This window comes from Typopeltis vanoorti, chromosome 4 (assembly GCF_054136105.1).
Source record: "Typopeltis vanoorti isolate ZY-2024b chromosome 4, IOZ_Tvanoo_1.0, whole genome shotgun sequence".
NCBI classification, from domain to species: domain Eukaryota; kingdom Metazoa; phylum Arthropoda; class Arachnida; order Uropygi; family Thelyphonidae; genus Typopeltis; species Typopeltis vanoorti.
This window is the reverse complement of record NC_143552.1, coordinates 54,317,375-54,335,906: the sequence shown is the minus strand read 5'-3', so window position 1 is coordinate 54,335,906 and position 18,532 is coordinate 54,317,375. Positions and strand designations below refer to the sequence as shown.

The 18,532-nt window shown below is 34.5% G+C and overlaps 1 protein-coding gene across 1 annotated transcript in view; it reads right to left on the bottom strand.

The window, feature by feature from the left end:
* Nse4 (SMC5-SMC6 complex kleisin component Non-SMC element 1) overlaps positions 1-18,532 on the bottom strand; it is a 244,990-nt gene that overhangs the window by 29,400 nt on the left and 197,058 nt on the right. The window contains exon 8 of the mRNA XM_090391177.1: positions 9,692-9,740. Within this exon, the coding sequence (XP_090247303.1) occupies positions 9,692-9,740 (49 nt within the window). The remainder of the gene's footprint in view (positions 1-9,691; positions 9,741-18,532) is intronic.

Genomic DNA, 18,532 nt, shown 5'->3' with positions numbered 1-18,532 from the left:
AAATAGGATACGAGTCAAATGGATGTGTAATGTTATCAAAACAAGAGATTCTTATATGGATGATGTGGAAGGAATACCATATGCATAAGGATGATGTCTGTTATTAAAATTATAAGCACCAGGCCAGAATACTCAACTGTTGTATGGAAAGCTAAGTCTGAGTATGAAAAGACACTGGCTCTTCAAGCTAAAAACAATTCACAAGAATTCTATTGATATGCTGCAAGTAAAAGAAAGAAAGAGTATGAAAGAATAACTCTTCTGAATGCAGATGGTGTGAGGGTGACAGATGCAGAAGAGGTTGTCCAACTAATGAGTGCCAATTTTGCTAAAAGCTATCAACTTGTTGTATGCAACATTGAATTCACTGCTGCCTCTTCACTGAATGCAGAAATTCAGGTGTATGAAGAGGAGGTATTAGAGCTGTTGCACAAATTGAATAACAATTCAGCAACAGTGACTGATGGGATATCAGCATGGGCACTAAAAGAATGTTAAGTGAACTGGCTATTCCTTTGACCAGGATATATAATTTGAGTCACAGAATAGGGAAGGAAAGAATATATGGTGATCCCATTGCACAAGGGTGGTGTAAAGACTGATATATCCGACTATCGACCAATCAGTATCTCAAGAGTGGTGTTTAATATTTTGTAAAAATTGGTTAGAGCTCGCATTCAGAAATGGGTTGACAGTGACTACTTTGCAATGAACAGAATGGATTTACTAAGGGAAGGTCATGTTTTAGCAACTTGCTCACATTCTACAATAATGTTACCATTCAACTAGTCAAGGGGAATGGACACACCATGATACTTTTGGATTTTGTTAAGGCTTTTGACAGAATACAGCATGGAAGACTGTTGCATAATTGGAAAATATGGATCTATATTATAAAATATTAGCATGGATAAGAGGATGGCAGATTGACAGATATCAAAAAGTGCTATATGTGGGATGTGAATCTGCAAGATTTAAGGTAACTAGTGGTGTATCACAAGGATCAGTCCTTGGTCCACTGTTATTCAATCTGCATATTAGTGATATTGTGAAGGATTTGAGAGGCGACATACAGCTATTTGCTGCTGATGATGATGATGCAAAGATGGGTAGGATAATCAGGAATGCTCTGATATGCAGTACTTGCAGAATGATTTGAATAGGCTGGAATTGTGGGCATGGGAAAATGGGTGTCAGTTCAATGTCAGTAAATGTAAAGTCATATAATTCGGCTTGATTAGATATCCAATTTCGTATTATATTGGCGGGATTATGCTAGAACAGGGGTTGGAAAACTGCGGCTCGCCAGACACATGTGGCTCTGAAGTAAAATTGAAAATGAAAATAAAACTATCATAGTTTCATTTATAAAATTTTTAAAGGATTTTATTCAATTAAATTTTTCTCTGTTCGATATTGACATGGCTAATTTTGAAATACAATTGCTGGACTTGACAAGCAAAGACTTATGGAGCTCCAAATTTGTACGTCTTGGTACTGAAATAGAAGAACTGAAGAAAGAAAAATGCAGTCTGATTTCACAGCGCAAGCAGACCGCTATAAAAGAACTACAGAAGGTAGAATCAATGATTTTCGATACTTGGAATAGTCTTCCGGACTCATATTATGAGTTGAAAAAATTTGCATTTGGTGTTCTCAGTATCTTCGGGTCTACATATTTATGTCAGCAATCGTTTTCTAACATGAATTTCATTAAATGTAAATTGAGGAGCCAAATTATTGATGCCAACTTGGAATCGTGCCTTAAATTAAAAACGACTAGTTACAAACCGGACATACAGAAACTTTGTAAGGAAATGCAAGCTCATTGCTCACACTGATTACAACCAATGAGAGCAAATTTTTGTGTGGTTTTTTCCTTCGTTTAATAAAGATATAATTAATATTATAACTTGTTATATATTACTATAAATTTACTATAATATTACTTTAAATTTTCCTTATTTGTAAAAATATATTTATGGCTCTCGAATAATTTTTAAACTGTTGTGAAGGACAGGTTTGGCTCTTCTGTCTCAAAAGTTTGCTGACCGCTGGACTAGAAGAAACTGATGAGGCTAGGGATGTTAGAGTGTTAATAGATGGGAAGTTGAAGTTCAAGGGCCATGTGACAAAGATTGCAAATAGAACTCAAAAGATAACCGGAATGCTAAAAATGAATTTTAACATGTAAAGATAAGAATGTCATGTTGTCTCTTAACAAGGCCTTGATAAGACCTCACTTGGACTATTGTGCACAGTTCCGGTCTCCTGGTTTCTGTTGTGATTCTGATAGAGTGGAGAGAGTGCAAAGGAGTGTGTTAAAAATGATGATATCAGGATTGTAGAATGCTAATTATGAAGACAGATTGAGAATTTGTATGCAGACACTAGCAAACAGGAGAAAGAGGGGTTATATAATTCAGACTTACAAACTTCTGAAAGGGCCATACAAGATTTCAGTATGATGGAATTTTTCATTTCATGGAGGATGGGAAAAGGACAAGAGGTCATCCTTAAAAGCCAAATGAATGCCACTAAGAAGTAGGTGAGGACTAGATTTTTCTCTTATAGAGTGCGTGATTAGAATGGATTGCCATTGGGTGTTGTGTGAATGAATTCAAGAATAAGTATGATAGCTGGTGCGAGTGGTACTTGGCCTCACTCGATGAGTCCCTGACTCCCTGGAGGTCTCTCTTAATAATAATAATATATAATCTACTCTAGATGCTTTTCCACATACCATACTTTAGATTACTTTTCTCCAGTATGGATATGTTCTCCTGACTGCATTTCTCTTGAATGTTTTCTACCACTATTCCGTCACTACTTGTTTAATTTAACAGTCTAATTACTCCAGATATCCAAAACATTTATCTTTGGTTTACATGTTACCTTTATTATCTCTGATTCCTTTTATTGTACTCTTTCCCCCATTTCTAAGCTTTTTCATCAGCCTTCACAACATATGGCCACCATTTATCTTATATTTTCATAGTGAAGTTTTTCCATAATTTTGTTCAGCCAGAGAGGCATCAACCATGAAGTTGATTTTTCTCTCCATGAAAATGACAACTTCATCACATGCCTCTCTGGCTGAATCAATACCAATGAGTCTCCAAAGTTTGGTCTTGTTTTTAAACTCTTTCATTATTTCTTGATTCCACTACAAACATCATTCAAGAGTTCACCTGTAATATCTGCTTGACTCTAATTCTGAGTTTCTCACTCATTGTTCTTTTCAGTGTGATATTTAATTTTTATTCTGCTTAAATATAGGTGATAACTTCCAATATAAAGTCTTCTGTGTACTCTGCATCTTGAACCAGTGTGAAAATATCAATATCACTGATAATACAGTCAATAAGACTTTTCTTTTTTTTTTTCTTGCATCTTTTCTCCATGTGAATTTGTGCACATCTTTAAATTTAAAATCTTTATATTGGTATTGATGATGTTCATTCCATCTAAACAGAAATTAAGCAAGCAACCATCATTATTAGCTTTATTTTTTTCTCTGAATTTTCCCAAAACATTTTTATGTCAGATTAATTTCCTACCCTTTGTTTAGATGGCTTTTCTATTTTCTTTACGAGCAATGCCTTTTCTAATGATCTGGAAAATTCCTTCCCTTCTTTGAGAATCTTCTGTGGAACTGCCTGCCGTCTGAGAAGTTCGTGTTTGGTGTTGAATGCTATCACCACTCCATCTACTCCATCATCACTATTACCCAAAATATAACATCCTATATTTATTATTTATCAGGATCTCATCTGTTTTACTCTTCTATGCCTCAGTAACACCAACTACATCAATGTTATATTTCTTTAATTCTTCTGCCAGTTTGACTTCTTTTCCATTGATACTTCTAATCATGATGGTGTCTATCTTCAATTCTGTTGACAGAGATTGTTCAACTAGTTGACTTTTCAATATTCACTCCAGTTTCCTGATGAATACAGGGAGGATCTTGACTGGGTAATGTCCCAGGTAGCATGAAATTTTATCATGTATATTGATAAAACCATTTGTCTGTTTCTCGTTTAAACCAATTCAGAATACAATTTGCTTGGCTAAATCACAAATTGTGAGTCCATTCTTTCATCGTCCAGCAGTTATCTACTACAGTTGCATCATGTGAAGGTGAGAATTGGACATTATGTCAGAGGTCTGGGTCAGTTTTCTGTATTCCTTAAAAGGTTATGTGTAGGTCTCCTCCCTGTTATCTAAGTTTTGCCCTTTAAGCCACCTCGTAATTAAATATATCCCCTGCAAACAGCTTTTTTATTTTAACATATCGATGTGTTCCATAACACTCATTTAATTTACTGTGTTTTTCTATACTTCAACAAAATAAATATAAAGAATCTGTGTTGTGCTTGAGCAATGTCTCACTATTCAGTAGTAGACAATAAAAGTTATATTAATTAAGCATGCATTTCTAAATTCTTGTTTGCTCAGCATTTAAGTGGATAGCTAGCAATAAAATCTATCAGAGGAATATGATGACTGAACACTTGGTCACAAGTCCCATTTGGTTCTCCACATTCCTTAAGACTATATTGGAGGTCCATCCCAGTTATCTTGCTGTCATCCTTAAGAGACTGAAGCCCACCTTATGTTCTCGTTAATTAACTGGTGGCCCTCTCTAGAGACCTACCAGTTAACAGTCAACTTCATCAATATTCGTCATCAACTTCTCCACAAACAGTGGACTTCCTTCCATAGAACCTTAATGGAATGAAACAGATTAAGAAGGGTTAAAAATATTATGTGATTCTTCCAATATTTCGTCTCAGTCACTGAGACATCATCAGGAAGTGCAGTATGAGATGTGTAACACACGAGAGCAACACCAAACTAAGTGAAGCACATGGACAAGACAAGAGTCCTAACTAGGTGGAACATCCTCGGATATCTGTTGGCAGAATAGGATGTAAACTGGGATCTTGAAGTATTAGTATTTCCCATATTTTCGTAGTGCAACCATATTTATTTAAATTCCTGATTTCTAAGAGCATCTGCAAATTCCAAAAACAATCTTTCTCTTCTAAATTTCCTGTGATGGAGCATGTTGATCTTTTTACAACTGATTCTATGAACTGTATCTAAAGCATGGTCTGCAATGTTCGACTGACCATAGTAATGACTGCTGATGTATTTTTTGTGTTTTTCGGTGTGGATGTTGGCTGATCTTCCCATCTATCCACAGTAAGTCAACTACTTGCAGGAATGGGGTACTTTATATACTCCAGGCAGGGGGGGGGGAGCTCTGATCTTTAATAGAATGTATAAGGGTAACAAGCTTTCAGTGGGGCTTAAAAGCCATGCAGACTGTATTTCTTTAAGACTCTGGCTATTTTTTCTGAAGTGCCTCAGACATAAGGGATGATGAGTGCATTACTAAAATCTTTCTGCGGAGAAGGTTAAGGACTGAAGGAAGGATTGATTTTTTTTTGATACTGTGGGAATTGTAGTATTAGATAAGAAGGGGTGGTGTTTATGATTAAGTTCTGTAGTAAGAGAGGACTCATTGGAGTCACTGTAAATGTATCTGTGTGTGTGTGTGTGTGGGTGGGTGGATGGGCTTTCTTTATACTGAAAAGGACAGGTTACCATTGGATAGGCATGTTACCAAGGTTTGAGAGGTGCTGAGTCAAGAGCTTGTTTTTCAAAATATTCCATAAAAAATTGGCAGGGAGGGGGAAGGGGAGAACCCAAACAAGTACCCCTATCTGTTTATAAATTTTGTGCTTCCAAGAGAAATATATAGAATGAACAGCAAAGGAAAACAAATCAGGATTGGCTTTTAATATGATCCCACTGTTCACCTTGGCACTTAAAAACTTTCTTTACAAGTGATACGCTGTCATTTAAGGGAATACTGGTGAACAGTATTAAAAGCCAACCAAAATATCTGTATTATTTAACATTAAATTCTCAAGAGAAGTTTTAAAATGGACAAAGTTTTTTATATAAGAAATGGTATGACAAATGGGGAGGGGGGATAAAAGAGCTTGTTAACTGTTTTGCTAATTTACAGCATGGGGAATCTGTAGCATCCATTACAGGTCTTTGGAGGGTGGGTGTGTGTGTGTGGGGGGGGGGAATTGGGTTTATGTATTTTTGATAAACTGAAACCTTTTAGTTCATATCCCTATGGGATGAGAACTGAGGAATTGAGTTTTTTTGTGATTTCAGGAGGCCAAGAAGAAACTTTTTTGGGCAGACTTTTCAATTTTTGTATCTAAGATTTGGTAGGATTATAATCTAAAGGTCTGTAGGTGGAGTGTTCTCTGAGAATGATGTCCATTTTCTATTGTATTCACTGGTATTAAAAATAACAGGAACACTTCCCTTATCAGCTCTGGAGATGACTATAATTGGCACGATGACAGATTTCTTTTAGGAGGTGAAGATCGAAAAAAGAATGCTGGCAATGTAAAGAATAATGTTGTTAGCTATTTCCCAAGCTAAATTACAGATACCGCAATTGATGTAGAACATCAGGTCTAGTGGTGGACCTGCTTCTGAGCAATGGTAAAATTATGGCCATGGGCACTGATGGCAAAACTGCTAAGCCTCTCTGAAGACATGTTAACTACCACATGAAGTAGCTGAACCAGATGTATGGGTTTAGAATCCAGAAGAATGTTGTGCTTTTTGAAGCATTTATTTTTTATTTTTAAGAATTCTTTATGAGCAGAGGCTTCTGAAATATCAAAGAGAATGGTACAGAGTTCAGTTCAGAACAGCTGAGAGCTTCAACTGCAATGAGCTAATGGCTGTGTAGTGAGGATGTACACATAGCAGCAATCTGTTCCCATAATAAAGCAAATCTGTTGTAAATATGGAGAGTTTAGATTTGAAGTTGACTTTAAATTTCATGCAGTTTGGTAATATTTCCATGTCTCAACATCTTTTGAGAAAGGCCAGCCTGTTTAATTCTCTAGATCAGTGGTTGGCAACCTTTTTAATATGGAGCACAATACTGCCTGCCTGCACCACGATGCAACGGGCGCTGTGTTGCTGACTCCTCCTAATTTAAATAATTAAACTTAAAATTGGCCTGAAAGGTTTTGAAATGTCTTTCTATATTACTTTTTTAGAAATAGCCACACTATTATTGCATAATAAACAAATATATTTGCCATTATGATTGATAAAGCAAGGTGCTGGCATGTGATCTGACAGAAACATGCTAATTGTTTACATGAATATTCTTTTTGTATTCATTTTTTTTTATTTTTATGGTATTTTATATTCATTCATATGTGACAAAAATATGTTGCAAAAGCGAGGTAAATAAAATAATGTTAAAATTTGAAATCTAATTTTTCTTAAAAACAACTAATCATAGAATTTTTAAGCTTGAAATGAGAGAAAAAATGCCTGTGTCATTTTATATTGCACTCTTCATATTAAAAAGGTTGCTGACCTCTGCAAGATGTGCTTTACATTTATGGAAAATACTAAGGAAAGAGGTCTGAAGCTTGCTCCACCTTTACTACCAGTTGCCCATAAGGCACTATTTATGCTTGCATCAGCCGAAACTTTTAGTTTCTATATATTCTGCACGAAACTCTTGTAGTTTCTATATTTGGCTATGAAATAATGTTGGATTCAATATTCACTTAATTTGTACCATCATATATTATATTTGCAGTGTTTTTTTTTTCTTTATGTTTTCTTGCATTTTAGCACATACTAGTAATGAATGTATCTCTCAGATATACTGTGATCTACGCTGCAAAATTACCTCTGTGAGCTCCAAAGCAGTTTAGTAAAAATTACTAAACTGTAATAAGGTAATAGTAATAGTAATAGTAATAAGGCACTATTTATGCTTGCATCAGCCGAAACTTTTAGTTTCTATATATTCTGCACGAAACTCTTGTAGTTTCTATATTTGGCTATGAAATAATGTTGGATTCAATATTCACTTAATTTGTACCATCATATATTATATTTGCAGTGTTTTTTTTTTCTTTATGTTTTCTTGCATTTTAGCACATACTAGTAATGAATGTATCTCTCAGATATACTGTGATCTACGCTGCAAAATTACCTCTGTGAGCTCCAAAGCAGTTTAGTAAAAATTCACTGCGGGCACCATGATGCCCGCAGACACAGCGTTGCAGACCATCCAAAACATTTTGCCTTATGCACTAGACCTTCATCATGAATAATCATAATCCATGTGTTAAGGCTTAAGTGCTGGGAGAAACTCATGTTAGAAGAGTGAAATGGCACTGAGAAAGGATTAAAAATTTTATTTAATTCTTCCAATATTTCCCACAGTATCAAAAAAAAAAAAAAAAAAATAACCCATCCTTCCCAATCCTCAACCTTCTCTTCTCAACCTTTGCTATCATCATCCCCTGTGTTTGAGACACTTCAGAAAAAATAGTGAGAGTCTTAACGAAATAGAATCTTTGGATGGCTTTCAAGCTTGACCGAAAGCTTGCCACCCTTTTACTAAATTTTTAATAAGTAAAACTTATTAATAATTAATAAGTTTTACTAAAGATCAACTCCCTCCTCTCTCTGTGTCTGGAGTATATAAAGTTCCCTGTTTCTGCAAGTAAGCCTACTATGGACAGATGAGAAGATAAACCAACATCCATATGGAAGAATGCAAAAAATACATCTGCAGTCATTATTGCTATGGTCAATCGAGCCTTGAGGACCATACTTTAGATATGGTACATAGAATCAGTTGGAAAAAGAACACCATGCTTCTTGCATTTAATTTAAATAAATATAGTTACATTAAACTTCCCAAAATATGGGAAGCACTAATACTTCAAGATCTCAATTTACATTCTAGGCCACCAACAGGTCACCACAGAGGGTGACCGACCCACCTAGTTAGGACTAGTCTTTTGTCCACGTTGCATTTAGTTTTTGTGTGTGTGTGTTACAAGTCTCATATTTTACTTGTACTCTCTGATGATGTCTCAGTGACTGAGACAAAATATTGGAAGAATTAAATAATATTTTTAATACTTTCTCAGTGCTGTTTCACCCCAGTAAGCCTTTAAAATTAGTTTCTTCCAGCACTTTATTTAAATCTTAAACATAGATGATGACTTTCTCCATTACTCATGAGAGGGAATGAGGTGATGGCAATTGGCTAGTAGTTATCTTCCTTTAATTGGAATGAGTTGGATTTGTGCTCGATTCCCTGCTTTGGGATAAGTGTCAGCTGATAGAAGCCAGATAAATGATAAATGAGTTTTGTTAGTCGTGGAGCATAACACTCACGTACAACCAGAAAGATGCTATTGGGACCAGGAGACTGTTTAGTGTCCAAGTTACATAGCATTCTCCTGATATCTTTTTTGCAAAAAAAAAAAAAATGCGGCAAACGGTGATTTGATTTGCTGATGACTATTTTGCATTTATTGAACGCTTCATCATAGGTTGAGTATGAAGCGAAGCTTCAGTCCTTAAGTTTTCTTCTTCAACTGCTTTGGTGCACTTTCTGTTGAATCAGTACTCAGAAAGTGCAAAGATAATTTTGGGTAGAATAAGAAATGAAGGTCCTTCATACCAGAGAGAGAGAGAGAATAATTTCTGTGGCTTGCTTGGAGCAAGAGTTTGATGGAAGAGTGGAAGCAATAGATTATATATTGATTTAATCAAATCATGATTAAATAAATACCACTATTAGGGATAAGATACTTGCCTATAACTGGTAGCTGATCATCATCTAAATATATTTTTGCTGCGCCATCCTAAATAAAAGAGTATTTTACTTGAATCAATGATGTTAAATAAATTAATTCATTTCAATATGACAATGAAATTATCATTATGTAAATTGTTTTTTATTCACTTTTTTAATTCAAAAATACACCAGAATTGTGGGCATATAAAAGTGAGCATTAGTCCACTGTTACCAAGGGTAAGGTTTTAGATTTTATACTAATAAGATGGAAGACTAGGTAGTAAAAGAGAGAAACTGCTATAAGAAAATGAGGAAAGGGTTTTAGGGATGCTTTTGCAAACAAAGAATTGAAGTTAAGAGGATGTATAGATTACACACACACACACACACACACACACACACACACACACACACACACACACACACACACACACACACACACACACACACACACACACACACACCATAAAAGTAGCAAAGACTACAGAGAGGACTATCACAATAATGAAAAAGATGGCATAAGTGGTATTTCCTTGTCTAACATTATGTCAGACAAGGAAATACCATTTATGCCCAAATAATTTACCAAATTATTGGGTAAATAAGTTACCAAATAATTTACAAATACTGTTAATCAATACTAAATTAATAACGGAAAAAACTCACGTACAAAGATTATTTAATAGTATAATTTTCACCTGTGTATCACAGCCATCTTCAGTACATTAAGCTCAAATTAAACAATAACTGACAATTCCAAAAAGTGCCACCTAAGTAGCTGGTGTAAGATAACTAAAAAGGTCAATAAATTTCCTAAAAAAAAATTAAAAAAAAAAATTAATACAATAAAAAGTTAGGAAAGATTAGCTGATTTGTAAAGTACTATCTCCCATACAGGGGATAGACGTAAGCCGTCGGATCTGTTTAAGTTAGGAGAATGAAGTAGAGTTTCATGTTTCTTTATAAAGGGGTTCCATGAGAAACTGACTTTTGTGAAGAACTCTTGTCTTTCTCCAATGAACTCTGTGTCCAGTGAAGATGGCATGTTCTGCAAGTCCAGACTTTTCAGGTTTAAAGTATTCAATATAAGATTGGTGTTCTTCTAGCCGAATAGAGGCAGATCTTTCCGTTTGTACGAAATAAGATAATCCACAAGAGCACGGAATCTGGTAGACACCTGGATGATTAAGATGTTTTATAAGATGTCTTATAAGCTTGTCCTTAGGAGAAGTGAGAAAGGTGGAGATTTTTCTAAACGGTTGAAAGGCAACAAAAATATTCAGTGGTTTTAAAACTTTTGCTATACGTTCACTGATGCCTTGTACATAAGGGATAGTAATGCGTGTTATTTCTTCTGTGTTTGAAGAGGAAGACATATTAAAGCTACTCAAAGTTCTTTTAATGAAGCAATTCTTATAACCATTAGATAGAAAGGAAGAAGTTATATATTGTAGTTCTTTCTGTAAAAGATCATTTGAAGAACAAAAGGAGTGGGCCCGATGAACCAGTGTTTTAATAATTCCTGCCTTTTGACTGGGATGGTGATGAGATTCTGCATGGATATAATGGCCTGTATGAGTCTTCTTTCTATAAACTGAGAAATGTAGGTTATCATCTGGTTGGTGAAGAAGTAGAAGATCTAAAAAGGCTAACTGCTTATTTGATTCTACTTCTAGGGTAAACTTGATCCTAGGATGAAATGTGTTTAACTTAGTGAGAAATTGTTGAAGTTCATCCGAAGAGCCATTCCATACAGCAAAAATGTCATCGACATATCTGAACCAATGAGTAGGTCTGGGAGAAATGTTGTTCAAAATGTTCCATAAAGAAATTGGAGATAGCAGGAGAAAGAGGATTGCCCATTGCTATTCCTTCAATTTGTCGATACAACTTATTTTTAAAAGAAAAATAACCAGAATGTATCACAAAATCAAATACATTTACAATGTCTGAAGGAAATTCCTGTTGTAGTAATTCAATGCTTTCAGAAAGGGGCACATTTGTAAATAAAGAAACAACATCTAAACTGATCATGATATCAGAAACGTCCACATGAAGATCGGAAATTTTATTTTTGAAATTCAAAGTATTTTTTATATAAGTATCAGTTCTTCTAGTTGAAGAGGAGAGTTGAAAAAATTTTGAGATTTTGTAAGTGGGGCAACCTATACAATCTACGACTGGTCTTAACGGAATGCCTGGTTTATAAACTTTTGGAAGACCATACAATCTAGATAGACGACCAAAGAAGGTTTTAAATTTTTTCTTTTGATCTTCATTCCATGTAGATACATTATCTAAAAGAGAATTAAGTCTCTTCAATTGACTCTGGGTAGGATCCGATGTAAAAGGCCTATAAGTTGAACAGTCGCAAAGTAAAAGAGACATTTTTCTCTCATATTCCTTCCTATCTTGAATCACTACAGCCTTCCCCTTATCAGCTTTCATAATAATTAAATTATTGTTATTCTTCAGTGATTTCAATGCTTTAAACTCAGAGTAAGAAAGATTAGGACGAGGAGGCTTGGCATGAAAAAGAATTTGTGCACATTCAAAATGTAATCTGTTGGCTGTTTTTTGGGATAAGGATCGAATACCCCTGTCTATGTTATGAAAAAAATCCATAAGTGGCACCTTATTCGGCATAACCATATCCTTTTGATAAAACAAAACATTCACAGTCTGTTAGTGAACGTCCGGAAACATTTATAACTACTTTATCTATATCAATAGTATTATTACTGGATCTAGGTATGCTGACCAGTGATTCAAATGTGCGTTTTAGCTTGTCACGAGAATCATTAAAGACCTTTAGGTAAGAACGTGAAGACATGCGCATTACAGTATTAAAAGTTTCAACCGTTAAAACAGATTCCAGAGCATTTTTTTATGTCCATAATTTCTCTATTTAAGAGGGCAAGAGATTTTTTAGCTTCGTGAAGCTGATTATTTAAAAGAGACTTACTAGCTTTGAAGTAGATCCGATGAGCTTTTGAGGACCTAAAAACTTCTTTTATTTTACAACAGGTTGGAATAACATGGGCCATCTTACATCGATTAAGGAATATTAATCTGTTAATGCATTTGGCCTTCTTTACCAATACTTCACCGTATCTAGCAGATTGTTTGGAAATAGACTCTCCGTGAAGTCTAGTAATAAGTTTTAAAAAAGGTATACCGTGAGTAGACATATCAATACAAAATTAATAACGGAAAAAACTCACATACAAAGATTATTTAATAGTATAATTTTCGATCTTAAGATAAGATAAGCTTCCGCATCTTAATCATCCAGGTGTCTACCAGATTCCGTGCTTTTGTGATTATCTTATTTCGGACAAACGGGAAGATCTGCCTCTATTCGGCTAGAAGAACACCAACCTTATATTGAATACTTTAAACCTGAAAAGTCTGGACTTGCAGAACAAGCCATCTTCACTAGACACAGAGTTCATTGGAGAAAGACAAGAGTTCTTCACAAAAGTCAGTTTCTCATGGAACGCCTTTATAAAGAAACGTGTGAAACTCTACTTCATTCTCCTAACTTAAACAGATCCGACGGCTTACGTCTATCCCCTTTATGGGAGATAGTACTTTACAAATCAGCTAATCTTTCCTAACTTTTTATTGTATTATTATTATTATTATTATTATTATTTTTTTTTTAGTAAATTTATTGACTTTTTTAGTTATCTTACACCAGCTACTTAGGTGGCGCTTTTTGGAATTGTCAGTTATTGTTTAATTTGAGCTTAATGTACTGAAGATGCCTGTGATACACAGGCGAAAATTATACTATTAAATAATCTTTGTACGCGAGTTTTTTTCCGTTATTAATTTTGTATTGATATGTCTACTCACGGTATACCTTTTTTAAAACTTAAATACTGTTAATATCTCATAAACAAGAAAACTCAGACCTTCAACACTAACAGGTATTTGTGAACAACAAGCAAGCAACATGGGAAATGAATATAATATGATGATAAATGATAGAGTTTGATTTTTTTTAATCTGTAAAGGGCTTGTGTATTTTAAATTATTGATGGTGATCTTGAAAAAATAAACAACTCAAACTTTAGCTCAAAAGAAAAAAAAAGAAGAAGTCAGAGGACCAAAAGATGTTCGAAAAATTTATGGAAGCCAATGATTATGATGATGAAGGCAATGAGGAAGAAGAAATGATGTAACTAACAAAAAATTTCAAAAAAAAAAAATAAATAATAATAAGCTAATCACTCCTGCAAAAGGGCAAACTCCAAATCAGAATAAACAGATTGCAAAAAGTGCACAGATGAAAAAGACACCAGCATCTGGTAAAAGTCTTGAATACCACTTAAAAGACTCACACTGAATCATTTGTCAAAGAATTTATTTCCTGAAAAACAGAAGAATGAATCTTTTACAAAGGAAAAGTCACCTTTGAAGTCAGTGTTTTGGTGACCAAAAAAATAAAGTTAGATGCAGAAATACTTTCATGAAGAAGCCAAAGACTGAAAATTTTGATTCAGCAACTATGAATATACAACAAAGAAAGAGAGGAAAACATGAGTGCAGCCTGTTTGTTCGAGAGGTTACTTTGTGATGTTATTATCTAAGATATCAAGGTACTTTATCAATGGCAGCCTACCCCAACCAAAAGGGAAGAAAGGAATAAGATTTACATTTTTGGAATTTACTAGTTCAGCAAAAGCAAAGGAAAATTTTTCAGTTATCGAGAAAAAGAAATTCAAAGGTACAGAGATCTTTATGTCAATTTTGTTGTGGACAAGAACAAAGTGCAAGACATTCACCTAATGTGAATTAAAGAAGGCTATGTGTTAGTGGTATTCTCTCCTGATACAACTATAAATGACATTGCCAGGGTGTATCCAACTGCCACTGGTATTGAAATAATAAAGAAGCCAGAAACAGGTACTGTGTGCATAATATTTGAAAATGAAGTTACTGAGAGTGAGCAGTGAGAACTTTCAAGAGCAGTGAAACTTAAAAATCAAAGGACATTTGGTATTTTACTTTCTTCATTAAATAAGAAAACACATTATTCAGGAGGATTAAAAGGATCCAGAGGGTAAGCAATATTTTAATAATAAATGCATGGCAATTATTACATGCTACAGGATATTTAAGTCGAAGCGTTTCAGAATATGCAGCTAATGATGCATATTCTGGAAGTAATAGTATTCATCATTATCATTAGCCATTTTCTGTCCACTGCAGGACAAATGAAAGGACTTGCCCTCGAAGTCCTCCTTTCATTCCTATCTGGAGCCTTTCTATGCCACACAGTTCCTGTCATCTGTTTAATCTCATCCTCCTGCCATCTCTTTGGTCTACCTATAGCTCTCTTTCCATCTCTAGGATACCATTTTGATCCAAGTATTGTGCTTTCTATCTAGAATGGTAATACCAAGCAATGGTCTTTCCATTTTCCTCTGGGTAATCCTCAATTTTTGATAAATGTTTTGGTCAATGTCCATGTTTCACTTCCATATGTCATGACTGGAGGTATACAACTGTCGAATTTTTTCTTTTAAGGCAGATTGGGATGTTTCCTTTGAGTGCTTCATGATGTTTTCTACAGGCTATCCAACTAAACTGAACTCTACATATAATTTCTTCTTGACAGTCACCCTCTATTGTGATCTTTCATCCTAGGTGAACAGAGGAAGTTACTGGATCAGTTTCCTGGTGTTAAATTTGTACTGGCTGTTAGGTAATGTATTTATTATACATTATTTTTGTTTTGCCCTTACTTATATTTGATCCTTTCTTTTTACTTTCTGCATTAGTTGAATTTAGTCATATATATATATATATATATATATCAATGAAAGTTTTTCAATTCCTTATTTGCTTCTAAAATAGTTAATGTTGAGATTGAATCAAATGCCTTTTCAAAATCAATATATGCTAGCCCTAAGGGCTTTGGTATTCATTTGTCATTTTCAATTATTTGTCTTATTACATATATGATATGGCACAAAAAAGAAAAAGTACTGAGCTTCGACATCCCCCTTCAGTACACATGCTATGAGATATGCTGTTCAACTGCATGAACATTAATAGAAGAGCATATGTAGAATCTACACCATTACATTTAGCTGTAGCACTGGTGATGACATTGGAAGAAAAGATGTTTATTATTGAGCATTATTTTCATTCATACAGAGTTGGGAGAACAAATGGTCGAAGCCTATGGCATGTGCGTGAGAAGTTTGTTTGTCATTTCTGTAAGCAGGCCCAAGCAATAGTGTCATCATTACGTTAATCAAGAGGTGAGGTTAAGTTAGGCCTTTTTTTATGTCATTCAGGCAGGTCAGTGCTTAACAGCAAAGGATTACACTGCACAATGGGAATACTGTGTACACATGCTGTACAATGTCTATGAAGATCCGTCCTTCATAATGTCTGGTTCTTGGATGAAATGCATTTCCATCTAAGTGATCATGTAAACAGATGATCCTACAAGTTTGTTGGTTTCTGGAGACTTGAATTTGTCCAAGAGAAACTTCTTCACAGCAAGAAGTTCATCGCATTATGTGCATTTTCCAGCCATGGCATAATTGGGCACTTCATTGAAGAAGATGGTGTAACCATGTTTGATGCCTTCGTTTTGGATATGTTGAAAGAATGGATATTCCATCATGACCAGTCTTCAAACCTTGATGAACTAAGGGATAAAATTACACAATATGTCCAGCAGATGTTCCAACTCTTGTTCTCCAAGATGATAGAGACCCTTTGCATGTGCTACAAAACCTTGAACAGCAAATACTACACTGAGAATGTGCTGGTTCCATTCACCCAGGATTTGCATACAATATGTCATGCAAAAACGATTCCATTTCATGCACAAGAATTCCAATGGGATGGAGCAACACATCACAAGGTTCTAGAGCCTATTTATCAAAACACTTTCCTGGAGGCTCATTTCGAGGTTCATTGAATTCCTGTACCCTTCATGTTCTTCTGATATCAAATCACTTCATGCCTTTGTTTGGGATAAGTTGAAGGAATGGGTATTGCATCATGACCTATCTTCAAACCTTGATGAACTAAGCAATAAAATTACATGATGTGTTCAGCAGATGTGCCAACTCTTGTTCTCCAAGATGACAGAAAACCTTCGCATGTGCTACAAAACCTGTCTTAAAGAGAAGGTGCCCAATTTCGAGCATGTAATCTACTATCGTTAATGCTTTATTTGACCATGATTCCACCGATAGTTGGAGATGTACATATAATGTGTAAACATATATTTCTTTGTTAATAAACCCATTTACTCCAAAATATATATCGGTGTAGTTATTCGGTACTTTTTTTCTTCTTCACCATACTGTATATGATGAATGGTGGTGTAATTTTTTCTGAATCCTGCTTGTTCTGAAGGTTGGCAAAAATCTAGACTGATTTGTATTCTGTTGCTAATGATTTTTGTAAAAATTTTGTATGTTGTCAAATGGAGACTGATAGTGCAGTAATTTTTAATATCTTCTTTCTCTCTTTTTAAAAACTATAATAAATATAAGCATCGTTCAAACTCTTTGGTATTCTCTTCTGTCTTAGGCATGATGTATAAATTTTACTTGACATAGTAATGACTGGTACATCACCTGTTTTCAGAACATTTATTAGTAACTCTTCTTCACCTGATGTCTTTTCTTTACTCATGCTATCCATTGCATATTGAACTTCATCTTTTAAAACATCAGGACATATTTCTTCCTCTTCCATTTTGGATATTACATTTTTGTTTTCATATTATTTTAAGTCTTGGGAATCATCATGCAACTTGGCATAAAAGGATTCTATTCTTCTTATGATCTGTACTTTGTTTTTAATTAGTATTCCATTTACATCTTTAAGGGTTATTAATTTATTTTGTCCCATGGGCAACTTCTTCTCACTCCTTTTAGACTCATATTGTTTTCTATTGTAATTTAATTCTCCTTGTTCTGAAGTTTCTAATTTCCTGTGTCATCCTTTTTCTTATTGTTTTACACAGCTCCGAGAATCCTGTTCTACTTCTTATATCTAGATCACTTTTCATTTCTCTTTTCTTTCTGAGAAGGTTTAGGGTTTCATCAGACAATTTTCTTTCACCTTTCTTTTGGTTAATTCTACCAATCACTTTAGCATTATTTAGAAGGCTCTCAGTTATTATTTGATAGTTTTTATCCAAGTCTTCATTCATATCAATTCATAACACTTCATTCATAACTCTTCTTCTATCTCTTTTTGGAAGAGCTATTTGTTTTTCTCCCAAGATGTCAGAGGAATGGTAAATTAATGGAGGGTCTTTTACTTTTGATCAGATATTGACTTTCCCATCTTTTGTTGATGATAATTTTTGATCTCACTTATCTGTGGTCACTACATGTATTGAAACTATTAATAACATCTGTATCTTGGACAATATATTTCCTGTTGGTTAAAATATAATCTATTTCATTAAACATCTCTCCTTTTGGACTTCACTTCACCACATCCATTTCTGATTCTTCATTTTTTTTTGAAGAAAGTATTCATTGTATAAAGACCTCTACTTTCAGCAAATTCTATCAATCTTTCTCCATTTTCATTCCTCTGTCCTAGTCCACATTTTCCATTGCTCTAAGATATGCATCTCTTACACCTACTTTACCACTGAAGTCCCCAACCAGATTGTAAAGAATGTATCATTGCTATTTACCAGCTGGTTTAGTGTTTCATAAAATGCATCCATTTCTTTCTCTGAGGTCGGTGCTTAAGCTTGTATAATTCTTAATTTATAATGTCTGTTAATTTTAAGGTAGAGGTCTGCAATCCTGTTTGTGATGTATTTTATTTCTTATATTTTATCTTTCATGGAGCAGT